At 38.5% G+C, this 24,325-nt stretch overlaps 1 protein-coding gene across 1 annotated transcript in view; it reads right to left on the bottom strand.

The window, feature by feature from the left end:
• Positions 1-24,325, bottom strand: part of LOC150079807 (uncharacterized) — an 84,393-nt gene that overhangs the window by 3,254 nt on the left and 56,814 nt on the right. The window contains exon 2 of the mRNA XM_090383735.1: positions 15,329-15,529. Coding sequence (XP_090239861.1) covers positions 15,329-15,529 — 201 coding nt within the window. The remainder of the gene's footprint in view (positions 1-15,328; positions 15,530-24,325) is intronic.

Raw genomic sequence — 24,325 nt, 5'->3', positions numbered from 1 at the left:
CTTGAAGTAAAGAGTATTGTGCGCTTGGAGAGCCCCCATCACTCCTGGAGATCCCGACTATTGAGGCTGAGAAGTTTCTTACTTTTATGTTGAGATTCTGAAGGTGAGGGAGGAAAGTAAGTCTATGGTCAATGATGACCCCTAGGACTCGGGGTTGGGTCACAAGAGGTAACTGCATGCCTTGGATTTTAACTTGGGGAGGCCTACGAAGGTCGAGTTTGGCTCCAAAGATCATCATATTGGTTTTTGTTGGGTTGATTCGCAGCTTATTGGTTTGAGTCCAGTCGGCAAGGTCGTCAAGAACGTGGTTTGCAGTGGTCTCAAGGGCTCGCCGAGAGGGGCCCGAGAAGATGATGGTGAGATCGTCTGCGAATGCAATGATCTTGGTACTGTCGAAGCTGCGGCGAAGCCAGTCCTGAAGAACCAGGTTCCAGATTAGGGGTCCCAATACGGAGCCCTGTGGGCATCCTCTGTAAATTGGTCGTGTTAGTTGCCTATGTCTTGCTTGTACTGTAACGGTTCTGTCAGTGAAGTAGGTCCTGATTAACCAGTAGAGTTGTGGTGGGCAATCAGCACAGCGCAGCCTCTCAAGAGTGCTCTCCCACCATACCCCGTCAAAGGCCCCCTCAAAGTCTATAAAGACAGCCAGTTCGTACTTGGCCTTGGAGGTTTCCAGATGGAGTATTATTTCTGAGAGTGCATCCTCACAGCAGCGACCTTGTGTGAATCCATATTGCGAAGGAGAGATAAGTCCTTTGTCTTGAAATATGCTTACAGTTTTTATCGCTATGAGTCGTTCCAGAATTTTACCAAGGTTGGGTAAGAGAGCAATGGGGCGGAGTGCCCGAGATTCTGTTGGTGGTTTGTTAGGCTTCGGAATGAGTCGGAGAAGAGCAACTTTCCAGGGCTCAGGGAAGAGAGATTCTCTAAGGCAGTGGTTAAAAAGGAGAAGTAGGTGCTCTGGTTTCAGTTTGAACACCCTTTGTATGAATGCATACTCAATAAGATCAATGCCAGGGCATTTATTCAGGTTGATTCTGTTCACTGCTGTCTCCAGTTCTTGAGATGTAAAAGGTTCATCAGGTGAGGTTGATGTGTAGAATGAATTTCTTCTGATATCTGCGTGTTCAGGTTGGTCTTCCTTTGGATCGTCTGTGGGGAAAAGTTCATCAATTGTGGCACTGATCGAATCGTGCCAGGTTATGGTTTCCTGTTCGCGAAGCTGTACCGAGCCAAAGACATCTGGGGTGTATGTCTTCCCCCTGGATATTTTATAAAGGAGTTCCCATTAGAATTTCGTGAGTCCTTGAAGAAGTCCATCCAGGTTTTTCCTGTTGGCAACCGCTTTGGTAAAGGTAGATAGCATGCAGTTGTTCAACTAGATAGCATTTTTAGCGAGGTAGATAGCATGCAGTTGTTCAACGTCTTGGGGCGGCCAATTTCTGTGACGCTGGTACTCCTTACGCGCTTGTGTGCCTCTTTCCTTAGTACAGTTAGCTCGGTGCTCCACCAGGCACAAGTTTGAGATTTTATGGTCTTTTTCTTCGCCGAGCGATATGCAGCTAATTGGAGTGAGGAATGGTACAGGTCCGTCAGGTCAGCTGCAATCTTATCGGATAGCGAGGGTAGGTCTGGAAAATCTCTGTATGGAAGAGTCAAAGGCTGCCCAGTCAACGTCCTTAGTCGAGAACCTGACAAACCCAGTTGGGGGCAATATGAGGTGCTCGGTTAGGTGCGTACATGCTGATGTGGAAACGTATCACTGTATGATCGCTTAGGGTCCAATCCGGAATGATGGTCCATCTGTAAATCAGGTTTCTTAGGTCATTGGTGGTGGCTGTGGTGTCGATGTTGGATTTCCCTGTAGCGCTGCAGTAGGTGGTGTATTGACTTTGTTTGTTGTGAATGGTTAGGTTCCGAATGGAGATCAGATCCTCAAGCAGAAGACCTCTGGAGTCCGGAACTGGCGGCTGCCAGAGGGTGGATTTGGCATTTACATCTGAGGTGGTGATAACCGCATTGGACCCTAAGGAGTCTAGTGCGAGATCTAGGTAGTTGAGTGATGCCTCAATGTCATGGGATGGCGGGCAGTATAAAGAGATGAGATAAAATAAAAGTGAGGGATATGTTACCTGAATACAGGTTGCATACTTCGTGCATAGGCCATGGATCACTAGAATGTCCAGCTCTTTATTCATTACTCTAATACAGGTTTTTGGGCCATCCAGGGTGGATTGCATGACTCGATGGTGAATAGAGAAGCCCATAATCTTTGAAGTGTTTCCCGTCTGAGGTCTTGAAACATACGGTTCCTGTATAGAGATGATGTCTGTGGAGTTTTCCTCTGTTGTACGTCTAATTTCATCTGCCACTGCCCTAGACCGATGTCCATTGATCTGCATGGCCATTAACTGACTAGTAGAGGTATAGCGATGCCTGCAGGACACAAGGGAAGTTGAAGGGCCGGAGGTTCTATTTGTGGGATTAGGAAACTGGAAGGAGGCTTTTTGACGTTCATTCATCAGCAGTCCTTGTTTATTCATCAGCAGTCTTGCCTGGTCTAAAGCTCGTTGACATTCCGGACATGCACTGTCCCTCACAGAATGACTGTTCCCTTTTCCTCCTTTTGCAGTTAGTGCAACTAGGTGCCTCATCCTTATTGGGGCATTCAGCATGAACATGGCCACTGCGAGCGCAGTATCCACAGGTGGGAAATTTGTGGAAGCAATACTGGGCAGTGTGTCCAAACCCTAGGCAGAGGAAGCACTTGGTCATCACTGTGAATGGTTTGAACCGGTGTGCGCTGCACCCCAGATAGATCCGTTCCAAAGACATGACTGTCTTGAAGGGATTTGGGGTGAGTGTGATTACCTGATGCCAACCAAAGACGGAGTTGGCTTTAGTGGTAAATCTAATGGTAATTTGCTTTTTAACTTCTTCAAAAGAGAATCCTTGTCCCATGAGATTCTTGTGGAATAGATCATCCAGGAAGTCCTCGTTAGTAGTATTTTTTTGGATATCGTATTGTTACTCCTGCATTTTGGAGAGTTGGGGCAATTGATATTGATTCCAGATCGTCCTTGGAGGCCGTTTCAAGTAAAACTCCCTTATTGCGGATTGATCTTAATGACTTGACTAACCGTCTTGAAATCACTTTTAAGTGTATTTTGCACTGATTCCTTGACATCTCCACTGGTCTTGAGATCGGACTCATCCGTTGCTCTCAATAAAAGGATGTTCTGTTCCTTCTGGAGGTTAGGCTCAGCTGGCAGGGACCGGGAAGAGGATGAGGTGGTAGGAAGGGGAGGACCATCCCCACTGAGGACATTGGCATATGATCTAGGAACAGATGTATAAGGTCTCTCAGCTTGCTGATACTCTGCTCTGGAGGTGTCTAGTGCAGCAGGTGGGTATTTGGAGATGGTGTCCAAGACCTTTTCTGGGATGCTAGTACGAGATTTGAGCTCCTCATTGGTGGTCTTCAGCCTTTCATTATCAATGAGGAGAGCAGTGATAATTGTGTCCAGATTGTCCCACAACTCCTGGATGTAATTTGCAGCGGATCTGGTGAATCTTTTGGACTCCTGGTTCAGGAATGCAGCGAGGCTCTTATGGTAAATGGTGACAGCTTGATGTGGTGAGGCTGCATTTGAGACATCAGGTACAGAAGATGAATCAGGAATGGCCAGTCTTCTTTGAGGCTGGAAGGCACGCTTAAACTGTCTTGTCCAGGGCTGATAGTAAGTTTGGAGCAGTGGGTGCAGCAGTTGAGACAGAAGGGGTAGTTAGAACCAATGGGGTAGGAGTAGGAACATCTGCTGATGGAGCAGACCCAGGTATGAACACTTGGCCAAAGAGGCAAGTCTGGTTTTGGCTGAAGGTGAGGTTACATCAGAAGAGCAACTGGGAGCAGATGGGGTTGAGCCTAGTTGTTTAGAAGATGGGAGCTGCAAAGTTGGATTGAGAGGTGTAGAAGCTGGGGTAGGAAGAGCTGGAGGAGCCATTACAAGAGACAATAGGATGGATGCTGCCGCTGGAGTGGAGATGCTGAAGTCAAGTTTAGCTGGAACAGAAAGATTTGCTATAGCTTTTAGCCAATTTGCAAACGTACTGATAACAATTGTCCGCACTGCACCAATAAATCAACCCCCAATAAATTCAGTTACTCTGAGAACTCGCCACTTTAGCCATTCATACACATTCAAAAAAGACAGTGTTGATTTTTGTAATTTGGTTCTCAATTTTTTCAACTGCATATACACTGAACAATAGTAATAGCATTCGCCATATAGTGCACGGAAGGCACAGGCTTTTGCTGCACTGGCAAAAAAAAACAAAAAAAAACAACCAAGTAGATAAGACAATACAAGTTATATGCTTCCCTCCTCACACAGGTAACTATCCAGTTGATCTTTGAATTTATTCAAACTGTTAGCCTCAACTACGCTACCTGAGAGGGCAACTTGTTCCAACAAGCAACGTCTCGCTGGCTAAAAGAAAACGTCCTACAATCTTATCTAAACCTCAACCCCTGTAATTTGAATTTATGGTCCCTAGTTCTGGAATTCTTTATTACAGTGAAAATTTCACCTTCATTAATTTTACTAATACCTCTCAGAGCATTAGAAACCTTAATCAAATCATCTCTGAGGTGCCTGGTTGCCAAGGTCTGTAGCCCACATAATCGGAGTCTTTCCATGTACGGTCGTCCTTTTGCCGATTTCACCATTTGAATTGCCCGTCTTTGGACTCTTTCAAGTAGCTCAATGTGTTTTTGACGTGAATACGTCTTTAAATTCGGTCCGGTGTAGGGAGGGGGGGGTCTCTACGAAAACTGTAGCGACCAAAAAAATGGCAAGATTTGTCGTGCTCATATCTCGTAAACTATAAATAATAATCTAATGATTTAAATTTTTTGGATAGAGGGTTTATGTCCGTATCTAAAATGGTTGGTAGTGGAGGGTGCAGCGGTGAGGGGGGGGGAGGGGTATCGCTTGCGCGTGAACACTGAAAATGGCGACGCCGCGCGGCGTTTGGGCAGTGTAACTTTGGATTGCGAAGAGATAGGACGTTGAAATTGGTGTCGATTTGTAGAGAATAACAGGATCTACAATATTATTTAGCAATAATAACCGATAAAATAAAATTTGTAAAGTTATAAGCCGATAAGTGTGCTGAGTTGAAGAAAATTTTCATAATGTCGAAAAAATTGCAATGGAAATATGAACAGAAATGTAAGAAACGTATATCATTGGAAAGAAAAATTCAAAATTTCAACTTGAAGTACATTTCCACATCGCCCACTACTCTGGGCAACACTTGTATAGCTTTAACCTTGGTAAGAAACATCGATGTAAATAATACTATGCCATATGTATCTTACTTCTCCTATCATCGGCCCTTGATAAATAAAATTATACTTCACTTATAACCACCAAAACTTTATTCATTTATATCTTACCCTTCCTCTAATAACACAAAGACGGATTCACGCCTTAAACGACTGCGGTTGTGTCCCGGTACACAACCCACCCCAATTTTTATTTTTTTTTCCAGACGAGGGCTCTACACTTGAACACACTGTTCCAAATGTGATCTTACAATTGCTTTATACATTTGGATTATGACCTCCCTATCTCTACAGGTTAATGCGTGATAAATCATCGATAAGACACTATGGGCTTTCCTGACGACCTGTTACACTGCTCAGAAAACTTAATATCCGCCCGTCTTGTAACTCCCAGATCCCTTTCCTCCTCCACCGTTTTTAATTCAATCCCACCAGGTATATAGTTTATTTGGAGGTTGCTGTTCCCCGAATGTCAGATCTTGCATTTAACAGCATTAAAACATAGCTGCCACCTCTTTGACCATCTTTAAAGTCCGTTCAAGTCATCATGAAGGAGAGCTGCTTGGAAATGATTTTGGTACGATTCTACCAATCTTTACTCCGTCTGCAAATTTTGACATTACGCCTTTTATCCCTTCGTCGATATCATTTATGAAAATGAGAACCAATCCTTGAGGGACCCCACTGCTGACGTTACACCACTCTGAAGAATTAATCACAACCTTCTGCTTTCTGCGCTGCAGCCACCCAGCAATCCATCTTAGAATCTTACCAGTAATCCCAACCTGTTAAAGCTTATACAGTAACCTCTAATGAGGGACTGAGTCATAGGCTTCGCTAAAATCCAAATAAATAAACTATGTCGAAATTGTTCATCATTGCTACATCAGCTCACGAGTAACTGTGTCAATACAGCTAAGTTAGTTAAACACGATTTTCCCTTAACAAAACTATATTGGGTGTCCTTCAGAATGCCATATCTAATGTTCCTGGATTGCACTCTTAATCATTGCCTCTAAGATTTTTCATACCACTGAAGTCAAGCTAATCGGTCTGTAGTTAACAACTTCACTCTTAGAACGGTCTTTATGTTTTGGTGATACGCGTTGGCACTTCCCCATTCCAAAGGAATCTCCCCTGAGTCCAAAGATGCCCGAATAATTAACCTCAATGTTCAATACACTCCCTGGCGGTCTCTCTCAAAACTACCTGGTATATGCCATCAACTCCGGGAGCCTTGTCTTTATGCTCAAAAGTTTCTAATAAACATTCATCTGTAATTATGAAATCACTAATTTCATATGGCTGAGCCTCACTCGCACAGCCTCTTTTCAGCATGAAGGGTCATTCGTCAGTAAAGACCGATGCAAAGTACCAATTCAGTTCATCTGCAACATCAGCTGGGTTATCTAAGACTTTCCCACACCCAGTGCACAACGGTCCGATCTGATTAGCTTACTTAGTTGTATTCACATACATGAAAAATTCCTTGTCCCCATTGTTTGCTCTCTTAGCCATGCTTTCTCACACGCAGATACTGTGATTTTCATCGAATCCTTGCTGCAAATCACGATTCCACAGTGCATATAATCGTCTACGCGGCTGTCACTCAACATAAGCATATAGAAACCAATTAAATCGTCACTATCCATACTGTGATGGTGCGGGCCTCAGTATCTGATGCCCATGTACCGTACACCCTCCTCGGTGCGACCAACTTGTTACAATTGTTACAACTTGATGTATGATGAAGTTAACGGTGAAAATCTAAAACACCTGTGTAAGTCTGGAATCCATCCATAAAACATTCAACTATACAAATAAAATTACGGTGACAACAAGCCTCTTCTACAAAAACGTTATTGTGTGAACAGGATACAAACCTGGAACCACTTCCAGATGATAGAGAATATCTTCAAGTTTTTATTCACCAACCTAAAAGTGTGCATGCTGCAGCAGATGGCAACGTAATCGCAAAACTGTAATCATGGCGGAATTTACCAATATCGAGAAGACAACTTTTGTACATTGAGTTGTCGCAAAGTGTACAGACCTTTGGAGAAGCTACTGTCACAGGCATGTTTCTGGACATGTTACTAAGTTTCCTTATGCGCCAACTGCAAGGATGACAATGATGGACATTTGATTTTCCAACAAAACGGTGCTCCCCCACATCACCGCAAAGAAGTTCATGCATACTTGAACGCAATGTTTCCTGGAAAGTGTATTGGATGAAGTGGTCATTTTGTAGCCCCAACGATCCCTTGATCTGCCTCTTTTAGATTTTACTTTCTGGGAATTCGTGAAAGACCAGGTGTATGTTCCACCTATGCCCAAAACGATTATGGAACTTAAACAATGCATTTATAAAGTAATCGGCCGCGTTGACAGGTTATGTTGTGCCTAAGGTTGGAGGAATTGGATTATACGTGTGTTATCTGCATAGTAACTAAAGATGACACACTGAACACCTCTAATTAAAACTTGAAGGCATCCTCTATCACCTGGACGGAATTTCAGGTTTATGCCATGTATCCTGTTCACATAATAACGTTTTAAGTTTGTAAAGTGGTTAGTGTATTTTTTTTTTTTTTTTTTTTTAACAGAAACGTATAATTTCTAAATAAGATTTCTAAACATGAAACTGGACAGAAAGAAGTATAAAAGTCATTAATAGTTTAAATACCTTGAATATAAGACTTCCTGGGAGAGTCATAAACAGAAATAATAAATTCCCTACAGCAAAAGGAATAATTAACAACATATCTCTGAAAATAAAGTAACATAGACTTAGTTTAATAGCTGAACCAGTGAAACGTGTTTAACCAATATATTCTATTCGAGTTAGCGCCTGCAATGAAACTCAGACATAAGACTGCAGAATATGCAAATTAGATTCAACACAACATAACAGATATTATTGCTGCTAAATGGCGGCACGATAAAACCCTGGGATAGTTTATAATTATAGATAATTAGAGGTTAAAAAGCAGCAAAAAACAAAAGCAACGCGAGACAAGACTAAAGTCAGACTAATGAAACTTAAAAATAGGTCCATTAGTTTAGTTGTATCCTTGAAAGTAGAATACCCAGTTGCGTGCAAGCACTTATCACGTTGAATTCACGAAAAAAAATTATTGAAAATTTTTAATTGTTTCAGTAATTATCAACAGCCACTTTTAGATTCAAAACAGAAACCAGTTTCCAATTAATTATCTATTTGGTTTCGTGACATTTTCAAAGGACCAATGGAGGAAGAAACTTCACCTCCATGTTACTGCAAATCCTCACTATGAACTCCAGTAAAAACTACTTCTATCACAGCTAAGGATTTAATTTAGATACAACAATAACCAAAAATAACTTGAATGGAATCATCAAACTATTTGGTCTGATTTGCAGGGAGAAGCCATCTTTGAAATGGTTGGAAAATCACCGAAGATGCAACTTTATATCCAATATTTCTCTTTTTGTCACAGTACATTTTAAGTTATAGAAGAGTGTAAATTAAAAAAAAAAAAAAAAAAAAACACTTTATATCATAAGTGTTGTTGACTGAACAAAGATTAAAAACTGTGTTGCTATGGGAATGAATCTCATTGAAAACTGATAGTATCTGGCAGAAGTCGGGATTGTGATGGTTATTTTCAAGCTACTCAAGGATCGCTATCAATGTGAAATGATTCTGTTAACAAAAATCTATCGATGATAGACGTCTTCCTATTTCGAAAATGCGAAGTAAGGTTACTTCGCAAGGTTTCTGGTGCAGAAATGCACCAGAAATCTATCCAATGAGTAAAATTTTCGTGCTTATTTGGTAGCCCAAGGCCAACAGCTTTATTGTAAATGTTTTATTTCAGCCGATATACAAGCGCAACAATGGATCTTTGCGGGGAGAGCCCCCGATTAGACTTCGTGATGTGCACGACCCGGTTCATACGCTACCCTAGGAAGACTGCCAGCCCTGGATCAGGAAGGGTACCGGTCAACTCATTACGGTCATCATATTGTTCTTCCACAGTGTAAATGGTAAAATGTCTAGGTTCGAATCTCGTCACAACAGAAGAAATTTTAGCGGACCTTTTACACATCGTGGCCGAATTAATCGGTCTAGGGAGAGAACTCTCCCTCTCTCTGCCTCTAATTACACCGCATGGCATACTGTGACGAGTATTATGGGAACGGTGCATTAAATAAAATAAAAAAAAAAAAGAAAGGGAAGGAAAAAAAAAATGAATGAAAAAGCCTAGTGAATTTGTCAGGTTTATCAAGCAGATTTTATTAATCGGTGTCTCAAGGCACATGGTTTTTTTTTTTTTTTTTTTCATTTTTTAACTAACCCTCAGTTCCTTTGGATTTTTATCCACCGAACAGGTTGGACAACCTTGTTTGAAATTACAGTTACTATACAACAGCGCATAATCCTGTCCTCCTAAGTCATCGAAGATATTGTATGAGAATAAATTTCATAAAAACAATAAGATATTATTACAAAGTCTTCATGGCCTTGTTTTAACTTCGTAATTTCTCAACCAAGTAATTACTATTGAGAAATATATATAAAAAAAAAAAACGACACGAGTGTTAGAAGAATATTTAATTACATGGGCTACCAAAGTCTCGTTTTTTTTTTTTTTTTTGCTGTCAAAACTAGAACGCATCCATCTTCAATAACTACAGTCACTTTAAGATGATAAAAAGCAATTATCGACTGCATGTCTCAGTCATTAAATCCACATCAACAGTAGTACACAGGAGTTCTCGGAAATATTTGACAAGTGCTAGTTTCCCGATGTTCAAAAACTTGACAACGTGCTCGATAATTATCTGTGGCACTCACTGAAAGAACACGAAAGAGAAGGAAAAAAGACCTCTGAGGTTATTGAAATGAAATCTTAAACGGAGAGAGGTTCTCCCATAGTTTCAAATTTACATAATTTGGTACGGTTAAAGAAACAAACGGTTACAAGAAATTACTTCCTTCCCAAGCAAAAATGCAACAGGTCAGACAGCTGCAGGGGAACATCAAATAGTAGAGGTATTACTAAAACCTACGCAGTTCTTATTTGTGCTCCTGAAGTCGAAGAGTTCAGCAACAGTCTGCACGTGATAAAGGAATAGACTTCAGGATTTTCATCGGCCTAACCTTTTCTGTTGGTAGTGACCTTCAGAATATCGTGTTCGTCTTAATGAGATAGATGCAGTGAAACTGCTTCGTTGTTTATTCCAGTTACTAACTGCCCGCTGATTAAAATTGGGGAAAGAGAAAACAACCCTGCCTTTCCCCTGCACAAGCTAGAAGAAACATCAGGTGATAGTATGTGCAGTGCAATCAAGTGAAGCCTTAGCAACTTTTTATCAGAAAACAAAAAAAAATTTGAATGGTTATGAATATTGCGAAAGAGTACTTTGTCTTTAACTGCATCAACCGCCCTCGCGGTAGCACAGTTGATATAAACACCGTCCTCCCCACACTGGGTGGAAAGGACACGAGTTCGATTCTTGTCATGGCGCGAGGGATTTTCTTGGGCATTTTTCCCAAAGTGGTTGAGTTAGTTGGTCTCAGGCGAGAGTAGCATAGTTTCTCTCCCGGAAACTCGGTCCAGCAAACAGACAAATCGACCACGGATAACATGCATTTACAAACATAATATACATGGCGCAATATGGTCTAAGTCTCTGATGTGTGCCTAAAACCCCACAAATAACAACCGCGTCAAACACCTTTGCATAAAACGATTGAACTCTAATGCGCAGTACAAAATAAAATCGATTTAAATTCTTACAACCCAAAGAAAAGGTTATTCCAATTCTCATCATATTCTCTTCATGTGTGTGTGTGCTACCGTTTGCTTCTATTTCAGTCATTTCTGTCTTTATCCAAATATGGCGAGAAATTTGGATAAAGTCTGGATAACCACACATAAAAAAAAAAAATAAAAAAAAACCTCACCTGCACATCGATGATACGAGGATTTGTGCGCGGGTGTATCAAAATTCGCCGAGAAATCAAGTCTCCATGTCAACATTATGTTCCGAACATATTTTCATGCTTGAGTTCTCAAAATGGCTGTAGCTAGTGTTCTCACGTTTCAGAAGAATCAGTATTTATATCCTTTAACGCTGATTGTGGAATATAAAAACCTGAGTTTCTGCGTTTGAGGTTGCGAAAGAAACTACAAAAATAGTAAACTGTACTGCTAATAAAAAGTGGGACATAAGGATAGTTGTTGTAGGGTTTTGGGCGCATCGGCAGGGTTATTGCGCCGTATATAATGTCTGTAAATTGCATGTGTTATGTGGTCGATTTGCTTGTTTACTGGACGAAAAAATCCGAGTTTCTGGAGGACAAAACCATGCTGCCCTCGCCTGACTGACTCAGCCACGTTGTGAAAACGACCCATAAAAATTCCTCGCGCCATCGACGGGATTCGAACTAAGGTCTTTTTCACTCGGTGTGGGGTGGTGATTATACCAACTGTGCTACCCACGAGGGGGGGTGACATAAGTGAAAGTTGTATCAGAGAGCGCGCGCGTCCAGATAACAGAACAGAAGGCAGTTCACGTGTATACATGACATTATCGACTGTCTGGATACATCCTTCTAAAAATGAAAACAATGCGAGACTTTTTTTTTTTTAATTGCCTCCAAACAAAATGAGATTTATTTTAATTCAAGTAGCGTATAAGTTGGATAAATCTGGCATCCATGGTAATCATGCCTATGAAAATATACAGACATAACCGTTCCACGTATTGGCTAATTATGATTAGGATTTTTCTGAATGATAGGTGAATAATTTAGACGACCTACTTTCTTTGATATTTTTCCACCAAATAATTTTTTTAAAACTATTTAGTGATTTAACTATTTAGATAATTTAACAATTTATGTTGCTGACTTGAAGGCACATGCATTAGCCGATTGTTCAATTTGCAGAACTGAAGCCTTTCTTGATAGGATCATCCTTTCGTTTGTTGAGGCTTTAAAAATTTCTAATAGGATCCAATCTGAAACGGATGGCTAATTCTAATTATTTGTTATGTATATTTAATTAATGCTAGCCCTCGATAATGTCTGAAACAATGTATGTTATCAGTAATTCGTTATTTCTTTTATTTAGAATGTTGACCCATTCTAAATAAATATCCATTTTGCGTAGGTCTTTTAGGCATACTATTCATTATTAAGTTGCATTAAATTTTACAGCAAACAACATACTTTTAGCTTTGTGTATTAATGAAGTTCATATTCATTACATTAATTTTCATAGCTTTCGTATCTCTGAAGCTTTTGCTTTAAATAAATTTAGTATTAGTATATGATGCAAAAAAGAAAGCTTATAATGCATCAGCCAAAAAAAAAAAAAAAAAAAAAACACAGAACATCTTTCCTGCACCCATCCTTCCTCAATTTGAATTTATGCTCCCACTTGAGTGTAGTCTGAGCAAGGACAAGAATGCCATCAGCACTGAGGTTGTTAATCCATTCAAAGCCTTAAACACCTCAATCAGATCACTTCGCAGGTCTCTAGTCTCCAGACGATGCAATTTTCAGAACTGGACTCTTTCTTGATTGACCACACTTTCGTTCCCTTCACCAATCTGGTTCGCCAACCCTTCTCTGCACCCCTTCCAGCAAATCTACATTCTTATTAAAGTGAAACCTCCAGACCTATATGCAGTACACAAGATGCGGCCTAACCATTCCTTTATACAATGGGATAATCACCTCCTTATCTTTGTTATCAAAGTTTTTGTATATCATTGATTGATATATCATTATGTATATACTGTATATATATCATCATTATTATTATTATTATTATTTTCCATAATTCTCAGTGTAGTACCACACAGCTGTACGTTAATTTGGAATTACTGCTACCCATATGCAGTATTACCCATATGCTTTGCATTTGTCAATGTTAAACTTCAACTGCCATTTCTCAGCCCATTTATCTAATTTTTCTAGATCTTGTTGCAATAGCGTACCTTGGTTACTGTCATTAACCACACAACCTTCGTATCTGAAAACTTAGATTTTAAGCCTGATATGCCTTCTATATTTATTAATGAAATTGACGGGCCCAGAACAGAACCGTTGCGCACTCCACTAATAATATACTCATAATATCCAATCAGATCGATCAGACAAGATTGCGGCTTAACAAATCCATGCTGTCACTCCAGCATAATTGCACTCCTGTCTAGATGGTCCTGAATTACTTCTGTAACCAGTGATTCAATTATTTTTTCTGGAACAGAAGTTAAGCTAACAAGTCTGAAATTACTCATTTCATTAACGCCCATCAGAACTTCGAGTTCACGCCTAATTTCCTCATACTCTTTGCAGCGAACACACAAATTTATTTAAATTTTAATTTCCAATGGTGAAGATTATTCTGCTTGGTGGTGAGATGGAGGATCCTGATCCCAAGCCTTAGGGCTAATCCAATCCTTCAGGCCATTCCAAACCGGTTAAAGTTATCTGATCGGTTCCTACATGTGCAAATGCTGCAAGACATACACTCCTTGGACGGCGACCTCTACAAATTCGCAGTCGATAAGAAATATAGGCAGAAAGTACTCGGTCGATTTCCTTCCCAGGATCACGTCAGAGGACATTAGAAGCTGCTCCCGAGGACCTATCTATCCATCATTGTCATGGATCCATCACTCCAGTGTTCAAATCTTTCTGGAGTCATAATGCTTTTTTTTCCCTGTTTTTTTTTTTTTTTTTCATCTTTGTTTATTATGTTGTGTAATTTGTTTTATGTAAACCCCTGGCTTGTAGCCGTGAAGGGAGTTGTATACAGCAATTGTCTTCTGTAAATAAGAGTTCTTCTTCTATAATAATAATTACGATCTGTTAAAATAATTATAACCTTAGTGAATTCATGAATATTAATTTCATGTATGCAGACACGTTATCCTTATTGTTTTTAGAAATTAAATCGATGTCATGGCACTTTTAGTGGGTGTTCTGTAAAAAAAAAAAAAAAATATATATATATATATATATATATATATATATATATATATATATATATATATATATATATTGTAGTGCAAGTTTTTAATTTTTTTTTAAAGTACACTTTAATAGTTTAAAAAAAACTTAAAACTAATTTTTTCCTTTTTAATTCTTTCGCACTGGATACGAAATTCTTGGTTTTACCGATTGCTATGTATGTTAATATGTGTGGACTGCAGTTCTTTAACAACGCAGATATTAGCTTTTATTTGTCAGATTTTATGTACAAAGCAGTACAGAAGTACGTGATCCTGTACACAGAGCATCACTACAATAGAGCACCATTTCTTAATCGGCGGTCTACGAACGTCTTTTTATTTTTTATTAAAGGATGCAAGCTCGTTTAACCTCCGAATATAAATGCAGCTACATGTGCTCGTGCGCCCCGAGTAGCATTCCATGCAGTTTCTTGGTAGCAACTTGAAGAACTCAAAACACTGTGCTCCACCCATTTTGGACAAATTTATATCTAGCTTATTTACACAGGAATTTAACTATTCGGAGTTCGGGACGGAAGAGAGGAGTGGATTCCAGCAGAGATAATGCTCTTGCAATAAATGAACGTGGAATTTATGTGTCTCTCTCTCTTTATAGACCTACATGAATTCGCCTTTGCTGAGGATAAAAAGGAAGGCATTTGCCCCTCTCTGGAATTTAACAAAATAAAATCTAAAATACATTTATAACGCTGTATAATTTTATATTTATTGAAATGAATGATTTATTTTAAGTAAAACTTTACTTTTTACTTTAAGTTAAACAATAAAATTATTGTTTAACTTAAAGTAAACTTGTGAAATTATATTTCTAACACACAAGAAACAAAATTATATAGTGTATTTACTAATAAAATGGAAACTGATATGCAAATTGTTCATTAAGCGAATTTGGAATGCATTATTCACACATTGCTGACAAGTTACCGAAACAAAAATTCATACCATTCACCGGAACGCATTCAGGGGATGGATCGGTCCATTGATTCTTAATACAGTGAGACACAGCTTTTCCTTTCATTATATATCCTGGATGACATCGAAAATGAACAAGCTCACCATCACGAAAGATGAAACTGAGACCATTCTCTGGCGCTCGTGGAGCAGGACAATTTAAGTTGTTCCAATTTGCCGTTGCTGCTGCACCTGCAAGTGAGATTAAGAGTATTACAAAATCATCCTCGAACAAATGTTTTCATTAAATTATGATCACGTTTTCATTTATGTACAGTTAAGAATACACGATTTGTTCATCTTTTAACTAATATACCAAACTATGAAACAAAATTCAAAATCAAAATGAGCAGTAAAATATTTCACAATAAATTGCTAGTTGAATTATTAAGTAAAGTCTGCCAAGGAGAAAACATATTCGAGAATATTAGAGTTTTTTTTTTTAAAATCAACTTATAGGATCAATATTAAGCACTGCATTATACAATCATTGACCAAAAATATTAGAAACCTTTCCCAATTGGCGTCAACAGATAATTAAACGATATTCCTGAGACTTCTTAATCGACTTGGTCATGAGAAAAAGAGGTGATATTTCCCATTTTCAAGAATGGTGCTGTTGTAGGAACACGTTTAGCAGGAGCCACATTTGAGAAAACAAAGGAAATTAGTGGTATGTCGAAAGCAACCATCTCAAAAGTATACAATGAGTGGAAGACAAAAGAAGAATGCAGCTCTAAAAGGAAGAAATGCAAGTCGGTACTTCAAGAACGAGACCTTAGGAATTTAAACCGAATTATGAGTCGGAATAGAATATCCAGTGTGCAGTAAATGACAATTTAGAAAAAGAAACGTCCAAACATCCATTTCCAATGAACTATGCGGTGGGAATTAAAGAATCTGGGATTTTAAAGTAAGTCTTGTGCCTTATTTCTGTAAAAAATCGAAAGATTCGACTGGAGTGGTGCTGCCAACCACAAGACAGGACCGTGGTACAGTGGAAAAGGTTCATGTGGTCTGACGAGTCTAGATTTACACTTTTTTACACTGGTAAGGTGAAAGTGTGGCGTTTACCTCATGAAGCCATGCATTCAGACTGTCTCGTGGCCACTATTCAAGCGGTTGGAGGTGGCATATGGTATGGGGTATGTTCTGTTGGAACGGACTAGGTCCGCTCATACCGTTAGGTCGTGTTACCTCCAATGAATATCTTTCTGTCATATTTATTTTTACCTGGATTGCGATGGATTCTTCCAAGACGAGAAGGCAACTATCCACCGGACAAAAATTGCATGTGAATAGTTCAAGGAACATTCCCAAGACTTCCAACGTCTACCCTAGCCGCCTAATTCTCCAGACATGAATCAAATTGAGAATGTCTTTGTAAAAGGCAGTTTGGCTTCACAGTTCTCTACCGGCTACGATACAGCAGCCAACAAATATCCTGATGGAAGGATGGTAAAATCTGTAATTAGACTCCCTCAGGCACTTAATGGAATCAATACAACGACGTGTACGGGCTGTAAATCGAACAAAAGGTGGCCCTACTACAAATTAAGTAAAGGTTCCTAATTTTTTGCCAGTGAGCGTAGAGCGTAGTAGCAAAATCCTACTTCTCTGCAGCTAGGTCAAAATTTTATCAGTTTTGAGATTATTAGGCATTAATATAAAATAACAATATCAGCGAAAAATTCGTGTTTAAATTCGCAAATGTGCTAGGTACTTTGAGGTTCGTGACTTTAATTAATTAATAAATGTATGAGGGATTTCTCAATGAAAAATCGCTCATTTATAATTTGTACGAAAGGAAACGTAGACAGCGGCATTTTCTTTGATGCTGATATTATTTTATCCCGTACAGGGTTGCTGTTGCAGAATTTCCCCATTAAAGTGAAGCCATTTTCCGGTGCTTTTAAAATTTTAATGCAAGTCGCCATAAAATAGTAATCAGGGTATCTAATTACTCTTTTATGGTGATAACTGCGCAGCTGTCGCAAACAACACTAAAAAAAGGGGAGAAATAATTTATAGAAAAATATAAAAATACTACGATAATACAATAAATAGATAAATAGGTATAATACACCGGGAAATCATTAAAAAGAAATGGATTATCAATAGTTCACTGAGTTGCGGAATACATTAAGTACTGATAAGTTCATAATGGGCTATAAAACTGAAATAACTGCGAACTTTGTAACTGTAAGAACTTAAGACCACAGCGCATTTAGTGAAGTATTTAATTAGAATTTTAGAATTTAATTAGAATTTAAAATTTATTAACTCGAACACAACAGCAAAGGCAGGGATTTGCTCCAAGGCTTCGGAACCCTCTTATCCATTCTTTTTTGTAAATAATGAGAAATCATTATGCTATCTGGAAGTGTTTTAAAAAAAAACATCATTATGCTGTACATATTGATTAGAGAGAGAGAATCTGTATTACAGAGTGCAGTGAGAGGCCACCTTTATTAGGTACAACTACTGGCTCTTTCAATAATAGCATCACGTGTTCGTGCCAAACAATATAAAGCAGGTGGGCAGATATGTAAGGATGCTACAGATTGCAATTCAATGCGAAAATGGGCAAGACGAAAGATTTAAGTTACGTTGAACGTGGCATGGTAGTCGATGCCGGTATTATGGTTTTGTTAAGGGGAAGTCTTGCCTGACCAATTTGATTGGATACTATGATGCAGTCACAAAAGAACTGGATGCAGGGAATAACTTTGATATTATATACTTGGATCTTATAAAGGCTTTTGATGCTGTTGCACATGGAAGACTGCTGCACAAATTGGAGCAGTGTGGCATTGGAGGCAAATTGCTGCTATGGATAAAGGGGTGGTTGAGGGGGAGAAGACAGAGAGTGGTAATCAATGGACACTGCTCATCGTGGACTAATGTTATTAGTGGAGTCCCTCAGGGTTCAGTATTGGGTCCTTTATTGTTTTCTGTATTTATAAATGATATTGATGATGGTATATCAAGCTTAATGTCCAAGTTTCCAGACGATACGAAGGTTGGCAGGGTTGTCAAGGACACTACTGACACTATGCTGCTGCAACAGGATCTGGAAAGGTTGAGCAGATGGGCTGAGAGGTGGCAAATTAAGTTTAACATTGACAAATGTAAAGTACTACATATGGGAAACAGCAACCCAGAGCAACGTATCAACTCTGTGGTACTACACTGACAGTGGTAGAGAATGAAAGGGACCTGGGGGTGGTTGTGCAGGCAGATATGAAGTTCTCTGAGCAGTGCAGACGGGCTGCAAGAGTAGCTCATGGTGTATTGTCAATGATGTATAGGAATTTTTCTAGCAGGGATAAGGAGGTGATTATTCCCTTGTATAAGGCAATGGTCAGGCCACACCTAGAGTACTGTATACAGGCCTGGAGGCCTCATTTCAAGAAGGATGTAGAGCTGCTGGAACGAGTACAGAGAAGGGCAACAAGATTAGTGAATGGAACAAAGGGGTGCTCTTACGAAGAAAGGCTTAAGTTTTGCGAATTACAGTGTCTGGAGACTAGGCATCAACGAGGTGATCTGATAGAGGTGTACAAAGCCTTGAATGGTTTGAGCATGCTCAATGCTGATGGGATTCTTCCTCTTGCTCAGAATAATCACCTGAGAGGGCATAAATTCAAATTGAGGAAAGACAGATGTGCGGAAATTTGCCTTTAGCCAGCGGGTGGTTGGTAGGTGGAACAGACTTCCATCCCTTGTCGTGGAAGTTGATAGCCTAAATAAGTTTAAGGCTCAGCTGGACAGATATTTCGAACGAACAGAGGGGTGAAGTGGAAGTGGTTATTTTTTATTTATTTATTTTACTTTATTTTTTTTTTTGGCTGATGCTGCATAAGCTTGCTTTCTTGCATCAAATGCCTCTACTAATGCTAATGAGTACCTTAGAAACTGCAACTCTGCTGGAGCTTTCACGTACGGCTGTGTTTCGGGTGTATCAAGATTGGTTAGATAACCAAATAACATCCAGCTAATGGTGATCGTATAGTTGGTTGGAAACACCAGGTTTATACAAGAGGCTAACGGAATGACATGGCCAACGTATGTCCATTCCAAACACCTAGCCAACAACGATTCCTGTAGTCGGAAACAGGTCATTTATGTGAAAGGCCAACAGAAGCTGACAAATCCTGCGCAGAGTAATAGAAAGGTTACAGTCAGATTGTGCGATCTGAGATGCAAATTGCAAAACGCACAACCTGTGGTACCCATGAGGGTAGTAGGTCAGCGTTAAAAGGCAGGATGAAACTTCCATGGTGTTATCGATATTTTATTATATATTATTATTAGTTGATAAGTCAACATTTTATTATTATTATTATATTGATTATTATTATTATTTATTTTATTTATTTATTTTTGTTTTGTTTTGCGACTAAGGCCATGATGTCTGTAGAGTATTGTTTATAAATTGAGTGTATTCCATGGTTGGGTTGCTTGTTTTTCTGGATAAAAATCCAGAGTTTCCCGGTTCGAGGACCTTGTAACTTTCACTTGGCCACCTAATCTTCACTAGACCAACTAACTCTGCTAAGACATGAGGGGAAAAAAAGAGAATCTTCCTCTCATCTCGATACGACTTCAACCTAAACCGTTTCTACGCCGTATGGAAGGATAGTGATCACAACTACTGTGCTATCTGTGAACGGTTTTAGACGATTTCGTAAATTCGTAAAGTACCTATTACCTTTGCCATATCCATCCGTCCTTACAATAGCTGGTGTCCACCGATGGAAGAAGCAGACACCGACGATCTCGTAACCGAGACGAGTTTGCAGCCGCTTGTGGTTCCCAAGACAGAAAGAGAGAAATCTCTGCAGACCGGTTGTAAAAAAAATGGAAGAGATATTTATACATACAATTAACACTTCTACTCTTCCGTGTCATACATTGTTGCACTAGTGCGTGTGGTTTCTTAGTTCCCCCTGTTTCTTCAGTCATGTCTATGAAGTTAGAATGTCCCTATATGCGGATTTTCGTATACTTGCAATATGAGTAACTTTTATGTAAACTGTAATCACATTAAGCTGTTTTGAGGGAGGACTGTTGCTTAGTATATCGTTTTAACTTGAGTAATGACCTTCAAACCTTTTTGGACAGATTTTCAAGGAACGATGTCGAGACTGTGTAGTGAAGCGGTTCTCAACCTTTTGAGTCCAACAAATTTCCCCCCTCCCATTTAATTAAGTATTATTTCTAATGCTACTTTCATGGAAATTAAAATAACTTCGCCTGTATAAAACTAGTTGAAAAAACTACTGTATATGCAAATTTAAGAGTAACTTATAATGTGAACACGAATTTCTAAGATTTTTCTGTCGAAATAAAACATTCATAGAATATTAAATAACTCTAAGAGTTATTTAATATTCTATTTAACCTATTTTAGGAAATTCAAGGAAATTGTAGATTTGATCAATATGTTTATACCAACTACAGAAGTTGATAGTGAAGTGAATATACTGATATGTATTTATAATATAAAATTAAATAAATTTTATATTACGTGTAATAAAATTGCATTTATTTTGGATATGCAATTCTAATGTGAGGCATCAGCTTGACACGACTCAACTATTTTGCTATGTCTGCGCTCCCATCCCCCCATTGGTGTGGCAAACCAAACTTTTCCGTTGGAACCCACAGGTGTAGTGGATGGGTAAGCACTTAACCATCCGTAACGCTTTAACCAGTGTCGTGTGCAGACGGCAATGGGGTGTTGCATTTTCATTCAACAAAAGCATCCCACCACTTGTTTCTTGGACATGCCTATAGAATCATACACGACTTACAGTTGCTGATGCATTTCTGTGGGCTTAAATTATTTTGGTTCAGTTACTTAATGTCAATATAAGTGTGCAGCGTCCTGTAAGAAGAAAAACGTTAAACACACGTACTTTATTCATAGACTGTTTCATTATTGGGGCACAGTTTCTACCCCCCCCTCCCAAAAGTCCTACTTTTCAAATAGCCCTCATTAAACTTTACTACCATAGAAAATTGCTCACGTATTGCATCTGAACGACGCTGCTCATATTTTAAATAAAATCTATTCAGATACGCTATAGCAGAACGTACGCTAAAGTAAATCTGGAAGAAATGAACGACAGTTCCATACCACATTAGCAAGATACGACAATTATTATTATTATTTTTTTAATTATCATATTATGGTTCCCCGAGAACAACCCCCATTCATCCATGTGTATTATGCCCATAAATTGGGTGTGTTCCGAGGTTGATTTGCCTGTTTTTCTGGACGAAAAATCTGAGTTTCCGGGAGAAAAAAAATCTCGCTATCCTCTCTTGAGACCGACTAACTCAGCCATGGAGTAAAAAAAAAGCCCATTGACGGAATTATAACCACTGTGCTACCGCGAGGACAACGTTCAACACTACGATGCTTCATTCATTTCGCATAACCAGATAACAGTACTTTAAATTCAAAAATGCTTCTATTATTTTATTATTATTATTATTTTTTGAACTTTAATGTCCTTCCTTACGTAATATGATCATGAAATACTTATCTACATTTTCATGTAACCTTGTTGGCTGCGTCGAAGGCAAATGAAAGGTCTACAAATTTATATTTCCTTTCGTATTATTATAAAAGTGTTTTTCTTCTAAAGCTCCTCATATTTGCTCCCAAAATTTGCCTCATAAATCTGGAACCCACATCAAGTAGTTCTTATCAACCAATTAGAGAGGACACAAAAATGATTTATCAAGCACCTCACAAATCGTGGACCAAGAAGAAACCGTAGAAAATATTATATCCGACTTTTTAAATATTTAAAGCTTAAACCAATAGAGTAAAGAAGAAATATTCAAGATATGAAGCTGCTCCATAAATTAAGTTACAGGTCACATCAGCCAAACAGACAACGTTCTACATTGAAAAGATGAATCTTGATGCAGCTAGAAACAGTTGATCGATAAGCAACGAGTATGAATATGTTAAAATGAAGCACAGAAAAATATATATTTTACTGTGGGTTGCAGAAGATTACAGAAAATCACCAAGTGTTCAGATATTTGCGTGAATTTTGCGAAATAAATTCACGTCCAAGGAGTAGAATTATGACGATTACTCTATAAATTCGGAGAACATACCTGTGATAATTTTTTAATGGAATTTTAAGATTTGGTGTGATCATAGCATTGTCGCTGTTATGCGTTTTACATCAGGCATCCATGTAAATATTCACTGATTGCAATAAAAATATTATTCTATATGGAGAAAAATCCGGGCTGTAGGGAGGATGTTTAAGCATCTCCTAATAATATCTATCTGCGTAGCGTGTAAGAAACATTATCTGCAGTACTTTTGGCATGTTTGCTTGACAAAGTTTGATTGACTGCTTCTTCACGCGCACTCCACATAATCTGATTTATACATTATGTTGCATATATCGGCATTTCTATCACATTCACAGTTGATAGGATTGGCATCCTCCCCACTGCAAGTGGAAAAGCGCTGAGTCCGAATTCCGTCAATGATGGAAAGAATTTTTATGGGTCTTTTTCACAACGTGGCTGAGTTAGTCGGTCTCAGGTGAGCGTAGCATGGTTTTTTCTCCCAGAAACTCGGGTTTTTCGTACAGCAAACAGAAAATCAACATCAGAACACACGCAATTTACAGACAATATACACGGAGCAATATGGCCTTAATCGCCGATGCTCCTAAAACCCTGCATTTCTATCACGAATATACAGATGTTAAAGGGACAGGAAAGAAACTGGCTGGAACCACACCACACAGATAGGTTTATTTGGACAACCAAAGTACATTTCGCAACAGATAATTGTAATCTATTCAGTAGGAATATAATTTTGAGATAAAAAATAATTATCGATTAGATATGATTGGCAACTTTATCATGAAAGAAAGAATATTATCGGATCGAACAGCGTCAGCCAATATGATATCTCATTTACTCAGAATTGAGATAGTTTTATCGTTTTCTGAGAGATCGAATAATATGGTAGTAAATGCATTGAGCCTATCTAAAATATCCACTGAGGTTCTTCCAGACTTGAATCTTAATTCAAATCAAGTGTCCAGTCAGAAATTTCGTCATTCACAGCTTTTTTTTATTTATTTGTTCTGTTTTTCATGATTTTTTTGTTTTGTTTTTAATTTAATATAAAAGATTTTTTGTGCGTAAATTTCTTTTATTATAAAGATATAATCCAAACCATTTTTAGTTTTTACCAGTTTATAAACGTCCAGATAGCTTTCTGTTTGAAATGTAATTTTATCAGCCCGCTTTTTAGATTGTAACTAGATGCAAAGGGTCTTTAAAACATTAAACCATATGGAAAAAAAGTATGATCTCTAAATTTAATGAGTAAGAAGAGATCATATATCAAGGTTAAATTCAATGCATAACTTCGGAGGTCGATCTTTTCCAAATATGCTTGAAAAAGATTGATCTTTTTTTCAGTTATGAATAGCTATTTATCACATGCTTTCAGCAAAGCATGTGATAAATCTTTTGTAAGATAACGCTTCTAGGATGTACTGTAGTTCACTTACACATTCTCATTGAATCTGATCTCTGGAAAGTTTTGAAATTTAAGGATGATCAAAATTAACTGGGGAATATAATTCATAGTCAAAGTTCCCAGTTAAATATATCCGAGTATCGAGTTAAAAAAGCATAATATGAAATATAAGCTTTAATCACAAGTTACTGGACTTGTAGTTAAAACTAGACTTTAATTTCATCAATTCCTTTATTTTAAAGAAGTACCAGTCTTGGAGACGGAATAAATAAAGATTTCCATGAGATATCCAATTATAAGTTGAGGTGGTTATTGAAACTGGAGCAGATGATGTAGACGCATGCTCAATCGATTTAAATTCTTTTTTTCAATGCTGCGATTGAGGAAGGCAGTTCCAGTTGGATTGCAGGCCGCCAAAGGCTCTCGACATTAAGAAACCACCTCTGTGA

Source organism: Mastigoproctus giganteus, chromosome 10, assembly GCF_048544385.1.
Source record: "Mastigoproctus giganteus isolate SK-2022 chromosome 10, ASM4854438v1, whole genome shotgun sequence".
NCBI classification, from domain to species: domain Eukaryota; kingdom Metazoa; phylum Arthropoda; class Arachnida; order Uropygi; family Thelyphonidae; genus Mastigoproctus; species Mastigoproctus giganteus.
Note: the sequence above shows the minus strand (reverse complement) of the source record. Positions and strands in the feature narration are given on the sequence as shown.